Below are 12,261 nucleotides of genomic sequence, written 5' to 3' on the forward strand. Positions count from 1 at the left end.
TAAAAAGTCTGTTCTCAGATCATATAAATCAGTAACAAATATTTAAATACTCCCAAAATATTTGGAACTTAAACAACCTGCTTCTAAATAATCCAAGAGTCAGAGGACACCTCCTGGGAAATTAAAAAATAGTTTGAACAGAATGAAAATGGAAATATAACACATTCAAATTCATGTGATGTAGCTACGGCAGTGCTTAGGGGAAATTTATAGCATTAAAATGCTTATATCAGATAAGAAGAAAGGTCCCAAATTAGTAATCTAAATTTTTGCCTTAAGAAACTAGAGAAATAATAGCATATTGAACACAAAGCAAATAATAACAATAAGAGCAGAAATCAATAAAACTAAAAACAGAAATGTAGTTGACAGAAATCAGTGAAACTGAAAGGTGGTTCTTGGGAAAGACCAATAAAAAAGAAGGGATTATCCAAATTGCTGCCCCCAAATTTGTATTTTAAGTAGTTAGGAAAAATGATAAACAAGGCTTTTTAATAATTTTAGCCCATTAATATTCCTGCTAGTCAATACATGTTTATGATATCTAGGAGCACATTGAACCTTTTCTTGTGAGATGGTTGTAGATTCACATGCAATAGTAAGACAGAATGCAGAGAGGTCCTGGGTACGCATCTCACACCCCCCTCAGTGGTAACGTCGTCTCACTATATAGTACAATATCACAACCAGGATATTGGCTTTGATCTGCTAATTGTATTCAGCCGACAGCAGTTTTACATATACTCATCTGTGTGTATGTGTGTATAGAGTGCTATGCAATTTTATCACATGTGTAGACTTATGTAACAACCTCACTTAAGACACACAACAGTCACATCACCATAAGGGTCCCTTATGCTTCCCTTTTATAAGCACCCACCTCCCTCCACTACCCTTTCCCTGTTCTTAATCCCCGGCCACCACTAATCTGTTCTCACATCTCTAGAAATTTTTCATTTCAAGAATCATTTCAAGAATGAAATGGGCGTGGTGGCTGGGCGTGGTGGCTCATGCCTGTAATCTGGGAGGCAGAGGCGGGCGGATTGCTCGAGGTCAGGAGTTCGAAACCAGCCTGAGTGAGACCCTGTCTCTACTAAAAATAGAAAGAAATTAATTGACCAACTAAAAATATATACACAAAAAATTAGCCGGGCATGGTGGCGCATGCCTGTAGTCCTAGCTACTCCGGAGGCTGAGGCAGGAGGATTGCAACAAAGTGAGACTCTGTCTCAAAAAAAAAAAAAAAAAAAAAAAAAAAGAATGCTACATGACTGGAAACATATAGTATGCAATCTTTTGGGACTGGCTTTTGGCTTTTTTCATTCAGCATAGCTCCCTTGAGACTCATCCAGGCCCCTGTGTGTGTCATAGTCCTTCTTTCTCCTGCTGGGCAGAAGTCCACGGTGTGGATGTACCACCACTTGTTCAACCATTCACCTAGGAAGAACATTTGGGTTGTTTCTAGTTTTCAGCTATTGCAAAGCTACCAGAACATGCATGTACAGGTTTTTGCATAAAGACCTGATGATCTGGAATTTGGATCCTAAAATGTGGCAGTGCGGAGGGAGCAGGGACAAGGGAGTGAAAATTCCACTGCTCTGGGCTGGGAAGCCTGTGGCCTCACGAGGCAGGCTGTGACTGAACCCCAAGCTCAGCAGTGGCAGATGCTGGCCCTGGGACGATCACTGTTCCCTGACCACAGGGACTCCCCCAGGACTGGACAGAGGGCCCCAGTGCTGGCCTGGACCCCAGGCCCTGAGAAAGCCCCCTCTCATCTCCCCAGAGCTGCAGGGAGCTCTGAGAAGAGCTAAAACCCCACAAAGTGGGTGCAGGCTCTACTGGACGAAACATGGAGGGATAACAAAAAATGCAGGAAGGCCTCCTGTCCTTCCCTGGCCAGTGAGATGTCTGGAAATAATAAAGAAAGGTGACATGACACTCCCATCACAGCTGGCTGCAGCTCTGGCCTGCTCTCCCTTCCTGGGACCCTCATGCCCATGGCACCACGTGTGCAGCCCCTGGTGGTTCTGCCTCAGCCCCTGGGAAGGGGTCAGTGAATGCCCCGGGCTGCCCTCACTTCCGGCTCCTACCGCACAGCCCCAGGCCTCACTCCCAGCTCCCTGTCATGCCAGGAAGGTGCACACTCTGGCGCTGCACCTCACTGAGGGCTGAGGGAGGCTGGGTTCTGCTCGCTGACTGTGCTCCTTCCATGCACGCCATCTACAGGAAAGGGGGGCATTTGAGTGTCCTGATGGGGGCAGTTTTGTTGCTGTATTTACTTCCCATGATGCACACTCAGTGTAAAAGACCCAGACACCCCTGAGCTTCCTGTCCTGTAGTGGGTTGGACAAGTCACTTCCAATTCCCTGCAACCACACCCAATGGCTTGGACCCTGAAACTATTCCATCCTGTCTGTCTTTTAGTCTTTTGGTGGATTCTTGGCCTAGACCAGAAACAAGGTGACAACAGGAAGGGTTTCCCTCTCCATTCAGCTAGTCACACATCTATAGTAGCTAACATGAGAAAGCAGCAAGCATTCCAAACAAAATTCCCCTATTTCCCCAGCAAAGACATCAACTGGTATCCTAAAATTGTGCAGTGCTCAGCCTGTGGCGCCAGCCCAGCCCGGCCATCAGCAGCACTGAAATGGCTACTTGTAGGAAACTCAGCTATAATGATTTGAAAGGAAATACTGACCTTTGGATTCAAAAGCTTACTCTACAGTAGGGGTGGGCAAACTTTTCCCATAAAGTGCTGGTTAGTAAGTATTTTAGATTTTGCAGGCCACAGTCTCTGCGGCTGCTATTCAGCTCTGCACTGTAGTGCAAAAGCAGCCACGGACAATACATCAGTGAATGAATGTGGCTGTGTTCCAATAAAACTTTATTTACAAAAGTAGGTGGTGGACTGTAGTTTGCCAATTCCTGATGTTGAAGGGCTTTTTTTAAAAAAAATTTTTACATCTAATTACATCCATATAAAACTTATACACATGTGAAAGGGAACAATGGTAGAGGCTATTCAGTGTGGTGGAATTAGGCATTCGTTTAGTATTTTAAGAGAAACGTGGTCTTTCACATTGTTATCTTCAATGTTTTATGCAACACCCATCACTGCTGAGTGTGCACAGGCAGCCTCTGAGGGGACCTGTCCACATGCCACCTCCCTGTACTCTCCTATGCCCACCACCCATGTCTCCCCAACAACATCCCACTGATGATGTCCCACCAATGGCCCTGCCCCTGCCCCTGTCGCCGGCGCCCACCGTCTCTCAGGAGCTGGGCATACCTTGTTCTCTTTGCTGGTCTCTCTGTTCCATGGACACGAGGGCAGAGAAATGCGCTTGATCGTAGGCCAGAACCAGAGGTGAGCAGTGGCATCTGTTGGGAGGGACCTCCAAGGGCAGGTAAATCCCCCCGAATGGGATGGGTGCGAATGCTGCAGGCACAAACGGACAAAGGTGAGGCGTGAGCAGCAGCAGGGCCCGAGGGCACGTCCCCCGCCTTTCCCGGGCTCTGCGGTGAGCACAGGGAAGGAGTCACAGCCTAGAAACCCATGTTGCTCTGGATGTGCTTCTTCCTCTCCTAGTGTTGGTTAAGGTGCCTGTATACAAAACAATACCTATGCTAACTGAGAGTGTGTTTGTGCTGTATTTTGAGAACTTCTTCTATGGAATTCAAAGAAAGCAGCCAGGGCTAACCAGAGAGCTCCAGGACCAAGTCGTAAGTCAGACAGGAAGGAAAATTGGACCCTTTAGTGATTGTTTTCCTACAACCTGGCTCTTTTCCTTACTCATGAAAAAGAGGGGGAAAAAGCCTAAAACTCTTGCTGAATATATTAACTTCTGGAAACATCTGCCCTGAAGCAGCATCTGGTCTTTGGTCATAAAGAATCTGGCCTTTAGGTCAGTGGGTGGCTTTAGGGACAGTAGCTTCAGGGCCAGCTTTGACCACCAGCTTTTAGGATTCCTTCTCCACCCTCCCTTTGTTTAAATTGGTCAGTGTGGCTCTGCCCGCAGGAGAATCCGCTGAGAGGTGGCGGGAAGGCCCACCTGCAAGAGGGCTCCAGGGAGAATGGAAGGAAGGTGGGCTGGAGGGACACTGGGGAGCCATAGCCCAGGGGAGGACAGGCTTCTTTGGAGCACTCATGCCCCAGGACGAACCCCTTTGGGTTTGCTTTGGCTTTCTGGGCTTCAGTTTCCTCGTCTGTAAAGCGGGAGGGCAGTGTCCACCCTGGGAGGTTGTGGTGGGGCGGAAGGAGGGCACACCTGGTGAGGGGCCGTGCATGGTGCTTGGCCCTCGGTGGGCAGCCATGGCAGCCCGTCCTCCCTGCCTCCTGCTCTGCCAGTTCTGATTCTACTACGGCCTTGCCGAGCCCTTCACTTCCTGTCGCTCTTTTCTTTTTAACGCATGTGTAGCCTGTAGAGGGCCGGGAGGGCTGACTGGCTCTGGGACATGGCCCAGGCTGTTGGAGGGGTACAGGCTGTCAGCCGCGGCCGTGCTCTGGGCACATGGTGGGGGTCAGTCCCTGCCCTCACACGGCCAGATTTCTCATGGCCACCCGCTGCTGACATGCGGGGCGGATGGCCGAGAGCAACCCCTCTGCCACGGGGGAGGAAAAAGAAACGTGCTGAGTCGGGGAGAAATGAGAAATAATCTGCTGTGTGTCCACGTGGAGTGACGTCTGGACCTTTAAATCTGTTCTTTAACTGGGATGTTACGCTGTCTGTGTCATGAATAAAATATATCTCTTTGAGGAACTTACCTTCTCCACCTGAGTCTCTCAACATTGTATCTGCCACGACGACGATCGGCCTTCTCAGTATATGGGCTAAGACAAAAACGTGGAACTCTTCCAGGCTCTCGTACACGGGGTCCTCAGAGTTGTCCACGCTAGGGGGCAAAACAGAGCAAGGCCTTCACTGGACCGAATTAGGATGGGGGATGGGGAGAATGGAGAACGCTCTGTGCAGGGGCCGAGCCCACCCCACTGGGGTCTGATTGACACGGACCCTGGCAGCTACCTTGTCTGAGGCCACCTCCCATGCCGTCTGCCAGCGGCCAATGTACAAATCCCAGCTCCCCACCCCCACCCTGGATTGGGTGGTCTCGGCAGATAAATCAGAGAGGACCTGCAGGCAGAGGTGGCCCACCAGAGCCCGTGGCCGTGGGGCCTGGTTCTCTGGCGGTGCTGCACAAGGACGCAATGTGGGCCAGAGGGACGGGGCCCTCTTCTGTTCATTTCCATGCACAGCAGCACAGGCTGAAGCTTCATCCCTCAGGGACTCAGGGAGGCCTGGGCACATCTGATGGGCTGGGGGTGTCATTACTATCAAGACCCGAGGAGCTTTCTAGAAAATACTTACCCTGAGAGAAGAGGACAGTGAGAAGCTGCCCATATTTCAGCCCTCAGGGTGGGAGCAGGGAAGTGATCTGAGTGTGCCACCCAGGCTGCTCAGACCCTCCCGGCCCATGCTCCTGGCTCAAGTCTGAGGCTCAGGGAAGAGTGGGCTCCAAGGCCTGTTTCACTCAGACTCTGAGACATCTGGGCTAAAGACCATAGCCTGATGTCCCTCCACAACAGGGCCACCCAAAGGGAGGAGCATTGGGAAGAGAGCCAGTGTTCACAGCACCATGGGGCCTGACTATACCCACTGTGCCTGCAAGCTGAGGTGGCAATACCCGGCCAAGACGCCTGAGAGGTGGCTCTTGGGCTTGTTCAGAATGAGCTGAGGGAGCCCATGACAGCTGGAGCAAGTGGGGCCAGAGCCGGAAAATGTGGCCCTGTTTGAGAATGCAGGCGGGCGTGGCCTGAGGAAGCAGCTCCCCGGACAGAGCTCCCAGCCAACTGCTCCCATTACTTCTAGAACAAAGGCTGTGAGCCCTGGGAAATGCATCATGACCACCTGGGGAATTTAGGAGTTATACTACCTATATTCTTTCTTATTTACTCTTTTGTGATTCAATTTACCTTATTTTAATATTAATAGTTCAAAAAATTGGCAGCAATAAAAAAATCACAAAGCATTACACACGTAGTGAAAATAGCTTTTCTTTTTCTGAACCATTTGAAAATAAATTGTGAACTTGATGCCCCATCACTCTGGAAGAGTTTAGTGTGTATTTCCTATGACCAGAACGTTCTCCTACATAACTACAACACAGCCGTGTTCTCACAGACATGTCCAATCACCAGACCCCATGCACGGTGTGCCAGTTGTCCCAATAATGCCCGTTAGGACAGAGGTTCCAGTGCAGGATCACTTGCTGCACTTAGTTGTGGTTTCCCTTTAGTCTCCTTCATCCTGGGACATTTCTCAGGATTTGCTTGACTTCTGTAGACTTGACACTTTGCAGATTATAGGCCATGTGTTTTGTAGAGTGTTCTTAGTCTGGGTTTCTCTCTTTCTTCTCAATTAGATCAGACTGGGCTGTGCCGAGTCCTCCTCGTGGCATCCTGGCAGGCAGTGTGGAACCACAGATGGTCCTGTCTCTGGTGATGCTAACGTGGACCACTGCTGGACGGCATCTGCCAGGCCTTGCCCTGCGAAGCCCTTCATTCCTCCTTTGAATTTAATAAGCATTTTGGAGGAGAACTTTGAACCTATGCAGATACTCCAGGCCTCACCAAACCTTTAGATGGTTTTTAATATCACTGTGGATTCTTGGTTTTCTATTTTATTCCTAGGTTATAATCCCTTAGTGTGGTTATATGGATGCTTAACTATGCCTTGATTTGGTCAGTGGCTTATTTCAGCTGGACCTGTGGCCTTATGACATCCTCTCATCATGTTCTAGAGCACGTCTTTGCTTCCTGGCACAAGAAGATGGTCCAAGTTCACACTCTCATACACATTTGCATCTTTATTTTCATCTCTCTTTTTCTCTCTATACCTATCCCTCTATCTATAGATCTCAATATTATATTAATAGAAAGCCTGGAGTTCATTGATATCTCCAGTTCCCACAAAATTCATTCTACTTGTAACTTTCCTTGCCAACAGTGAAAAATCTCATTTCCATTAATCTGAAAGTGTTTAGGTACTTGCTCAGTCTCATTGTATGTAAGAAGTCTCCCACCTTCACTGCTGTCCCTCCCCTGGGGTTGCCCTCTTTGCCATTTCTCGCCCTGACACCCCACCTATGGCCCTTTGTGCCCTCCTGTGCTCCACCCCACTGTAGGTGCCCACCTGGCTTTGCCCCACCTAATGGCTTTAGGATGGAAGTTTTTAGGAAGGGAAGGGAAGTGGAAGAGGAATGTTTTAAATATGTATTGATTTGAATATGTATACACACATGCACACACATCTACTTATTAAATATATATACACATGCCAAGTCCAAACACAATGCTCCCGGGTGTACATTTTCAAACATCCCAGGTGATTATCCTGCCCAGCCACACCTGAGAGCCAAACTGCTGTGTTTGGGGGCCAAGTGCTTCTGGAAGTTGCTTGTTGGTCCCCGTCACATGGCATGCACTAAGTGCTGGGCAAGTGGATGGTTGAACAAGACAATAAGCAGCACAGAGGAGAGAACACGGAGTTACAACCTGCACACTCAGAGAGAAAAATACCCAGTTAGAAATGTGGAGCACTGTTTTTTCCCTAGTTCAGTGAATGGAGAGGTCAACATTGGAAAGAGATTAGCTGCTCATGAGTCAGATATTAATGCTGGGAAGAAGGAAGGGCGAGGTGAAGGGGAAGCCTTTTAGTCCAGGATTCGAAGTCACATCTTCTCTCCCTGATGGAATACTCTGGTATCTGAATAACTACATAGAAGGGGACCCATGGTGACAATAGTGCAAAGGATAAGAGTTAGACACCATTGTAGTGGCATAGCATTCTTCTCATGCAAAATTTAAAGCAGCACCATTGTATTTCAAACTGAAAAACCTACAAATATTTATCAAGCACTTACTATATATTGGTGCTGTGAAAGGCACTGCAGAGACCCTCAGGTAACTCTTGCCCTCATATAACATCTACCTATTCATCCATTTTCTGCCCATCTTTCCAGCCATATGTCCATCCACGTGCTTATCCACACCTTCCTCTGTCCCTCTCTCCCTTCCTCCATTGACCCATCCATCCACCTTCTTCCATGCATCTGTCTATCCATCCTTCCATTCATCTATTCATTCATCTCTTCATCCATCTATTCATTTACCCATCCCTCCCTCCTATCATCCATCCATCCATCCATTGATCCATCTACCCATTCATCCATCCATCCATTTGCTGTCCATGTATCTGTCCATTCATCCTTCCATCCATCTATTCACCCACCAATGCATCCATCCATCCAGCCACCTACTCAACCATCCATCCATTTGTCTATCCATCTACCTACACACCTGTCCATCCATCATTTTTCCATCAATCTATCCACCCACTCATCTATCCACCCATCCTCTCATGCTCAGTTCTGTGCTAAGACCAAGGCATGGAGTTGGGCCATGCACAGCATGGAGCCTTATGGATGGACACAGCCAGCACTGATAAGGTGGCAGGTCCAGCTGGGAGGAGGTGAGGGAGAAGATCCTGGAGCAGAGTGACCTTTCTCTACTCCAGTTATGGTATTGAGCATGGGAGCCAGATGAGCAACTAAAAATCTGCTCAGTGACCCAGGAGGTGGCAGAGAGTGTCCCAGTTCTAGCCTGGTGCAACTTGAGTATCATAATGTCCTTCCCTACTTGCTTCCAGTCTCCACTATTCAAATAGTACTGGTCACTATGCACAAGGTTGAATGCTTAAGGCATCACAGAATTGACTGTAATGAGAATGGCACAGCAAAAGTTGTGGCCTGGGCATTGGAAGTAGAACACCACACCAGATGGCTTAAGCTAGTGGCCAGAGATGACAACATAGAGGCATCTCTCCCACTTAGCAGGCTGGGCTCCCCACTTTCCTGCTGTATCCTTTAACTGACTCTGCTAGTTGTCATTCTCTCTCTCTCTCTCTCTCTCTCTCTCTCTCTCTCTCTCTCTCTCTCTCTCTCTCTCTCTCTGACTCTTCATTCCTGCCTCATGTGACCCTGGGATGGAGGACTGACCTACTGACTCATTGTGCCCTCCTTCTCTGCCCAGGATCTGCCAATGTAAATCTTTGGACTGTTTCCCATTGTAGTGGCATATTAAATTTAGGCCTTGTAGTACAAGAACCAGGGGTTACCCCAGGCTGGGTTTTTCCTTCGATGCTGGAGAGAACACAAGTTGGGCCCCAGTGCCAGAATGATGGTCTGGCAGGAATCAAGTAGATACAAGGCAGTCAAGAGCCACAAGAGCGTCTGCCAGTATAAACAAGTTTCCGTGTGAGGGACCCCCTGGTTGTGGGTGGGGCAACCAGGCATCAGGCCATTTAAGGCACACTGCACACACCCACATCTAGCTCCCCTTCATTTCCTGCAGGTCAGGGTTGCTAGGGGCTCTGGTACTGGACCCCCAATTTAGCTGGGGGCTCTCAAACAGAGGGGCGAATGAGATCATGTCTGGGATGACACTCTGGAACCGTGACCTGCATGTGTGAGTTACTGCAATCAGAGCCCATTGGTAGAAATCAGCTCCAGAAAAACCAATTCTGAAGATTCACTCCCACTTTCAGCCCTGAGGCTTCACATTTTCTTCCTGTGAGCTTACTGAGAAAATGTTAGATCTGGGACGGTGAGTAGAATCTAGCCTCTGGGCAAAGACACAATCCTAATAATCAACATTTACTGCTAAGAAGACTAACGTGCAATACAATGACTTCATCCTCAAAGATGCACATGCCCTGAGCTCTTCTTAACCTGCGCTGTGTCATGTACCCTGGGCACCCCCCTCCTTTCCTTCAGTGTGTGCCTGAGGAGGCGGAATGTCCAGGAGCAGGGACACACCGTCTATCCAACGAGAACACCCTGAGGAAGATGGGGGCTGGAAGTGTCCTGAGCAGAGGCCATGCTGGGGACCCCTCCTGGCTCCAGATGGGATCTCAGGTCCAAGGGAACAGTGGCAGATGCAGATATGGGGGTGCCCTGGCTTAAGCTGCAGCCATAACACTTAGAGACCACCCTCAGCAAGAGCCCATGTCATAGATAAGGAAGCCGTCAGTCTGGGGGCTGCAGGTGTTGCCAGAGGACAGTCACCCAGACACACAGTGGGGGAGCTTGCGTGCAGCCTCTGGGCTGTCTCCCTCCTCCAGGTGAGGTGATCACACCCTGTTTTGCTTGGGACATTCTGAGTGGTTAATGTCCACTTTTCCTCTCCAAAATGAATGAGTTTGGATGATAAATTGCAGTCGCCCCACGTATGGGGCATAGTAATTGGTTCTTGGTGTGCCTTTTATTTAAAAGTCTAAGTGCATGTGTGTGCTGTCACACGTATGTTAGCACGAGCAAACATACTTAGACGACGCACACACCCCGCACCTCTGGGTGAGAGCAGGACCCTAGACTCTCTATTCTGATCCTTGCTTTTTCCTCTTCCCGGCATGTCCCTGGGATATCCCCAGTGGGGTATGTGGGGATGCTCCTTACCCCTTTTCACAGCTGCACGGGTCTCCCAAGGCACAGACCCACACCTTTCTAGGCGGTGTGACTCGACCCCTTCCAGGCACTGTACCGTAGAGCCAGGCTCAGGAGGCTCGCGGGGCTGAAGCCAGCCTGTGCACTGCTGTGGGCCTCTGTGTCTGGCCACGCACTCTCTGCCCAGACAGCAGCTTTCATGACAGATTCTCCAAAGGCACAGCATGGGCTGGCAGGGACCCTACCAACAGCTACGGCCCGGGAAACCAGGATGGAAGGAGTGGGTCACTCTGGCACCCTGAAGGGATTGAATACATCTTGGGCTCTGGAAGGAGCTTCTCAGCAGTGACCATTGTGGCCTTAGGGAGAAGACTCATCCTCCTGTTTGGAATCAATAAGTTGAGGTCATTCATGTGGCAAACATTTATTGATTATCTACTTGGCTCTAGCACTACGCTCTGTGTGTGCATGTGCTATGTGCACATGAATGCGGGCCTAGGGGTGGGGGCTAACAGATGATCAAGTAAGAAACTATCAGTTATTAAAAAGCACAGTGATAAAAGGTAGATTCTTCATATAGGAAGGTTCCTACTTGAGAACAATTCATAGATAAAGTGTCAACTTTGGTCCTATTTTCAATGAGAAATGCCTTTAAAAAACTCTTATAGACATCAGCCTAGGCAAAGAATGTATGAAGAAGACCCCAAAAGCAATCACAGCAACAACAAAAATAAATAAATGGGACCTGATCAAATTAAAAACCTTCGGCACAGCCAAGGTAACTATCATTAGAGCTGTAAGGCAACCTACAGAATGAGAGAAAATGGTTGCATGCAATATGTCCGATGAAGGGCTGATAACTAGAATCTATATAGAACTCAGGAAAATCAGCAAGAAAAAATTCAAAAAACCCCATTAAAAAGTGGGCAAAGGACATGAACAGAAACTTTTCAAAAGAAGATAGACTAATGGCCAACAAACATGAAAAAACACTCAACATCTCTAATCATCAGGGAAATGCAAATCAAAACCACAATGAAATATCACTTAACTGCAGTGAGAATAGCTTTTATCAAAAAGTCCCAAAACAAACAATGTTGGCGTGGATGATAGGAACACTCACACATTGCTGGTGGGACTGCAAAGTAGTACAATCTCTGTGGAAAGTAATATGGAGATACCTCAAGGAGCTACAAGTAAAACTACCATTTGATCCAGTAATCCCACTACTGGGTATTTACCCAAAGGGAAAAAAGACATTCTATAACAAAGACATCTGCACTCAAATGTTTATAGCAGCACAATTCACAATTGCAAAAATGTTGAAACAACCCAAGTGCCCATCAGTACATGAGTGGATCAATAAAATGTGGTGTATACAAACCATGGAATACTACTCAGCCATAAAAAATGGTGAACTAATACCTCTAGTATTAACCCGGATGGAGCTGGAGTCTATTCTTTGAAGTAAAGTATCACAAGAATGGAAAAACAAGCACCACATGTACTCCCCATCAAACTGGCACTAACTTATGTGCTCATACGGAAGTAACATTCATAGGGCATCAGGCAGGTGGGAGGGGTGGAGGGGATGGGTATATTCACACCTAAGGGGTGTGGTGTGCACTGTCTGGGGTATGAGCACACTTGTAGCTATGACCCTGGCAGTGCAAAGGCAATTTATGTAACCAAAGCGTTTGTACCCCCATAATATTCTGGAAAAAAAATCTGATCTGGATCCCACATCTGCAGAGTGAAGAC

At 48.1% G+C, this 12,261-nt stretch overlaps 1 protein-coding gene across 2 annotated transcripts in view; it reads right to left on the reverse strand.

Moving 5' to 3' along the window:
• The window catches only part of OTUD7A (OTU deubiquitinase 7A), a 286,462-nt gene that overhangs the window by 18,713 nt on the left and 255,488 nt on the right, over positions 1-12,261 (reverse strand). For both annotated transcript variants that reach the window (XM_012764622.2, XM_012764624.3), the window contains 2 exons: positions 4,766-4,893; positions 3,290-3,439 (listed from right to left, as the gene is read on the reverse strand). In XM_012764622.2, the coding sequence (XP_012620076.2) occupies positions 3,290-3,439; positions 4,766-4,893 (278 nt within the window). The remainder of the gene's footprint in view (positions 1-3,289; positions 3,440-4,765; positions 4,894-12,261) is intronic.

This window comes from Microcebus murinus, chromosome 7 (assembly GCF_040939455.1).
Source record: "Microcebus murinus isolate Inina chromosome 7, M.murinus_Inina_mat1.0, whole genome shotgun sequence".
Taxonomy (NCBI): Eukaryota; Metazoa; Chordata; class Mammalia; order Primates; family Cheirogaleidae; genus Microcebus; species Microcebus murinus.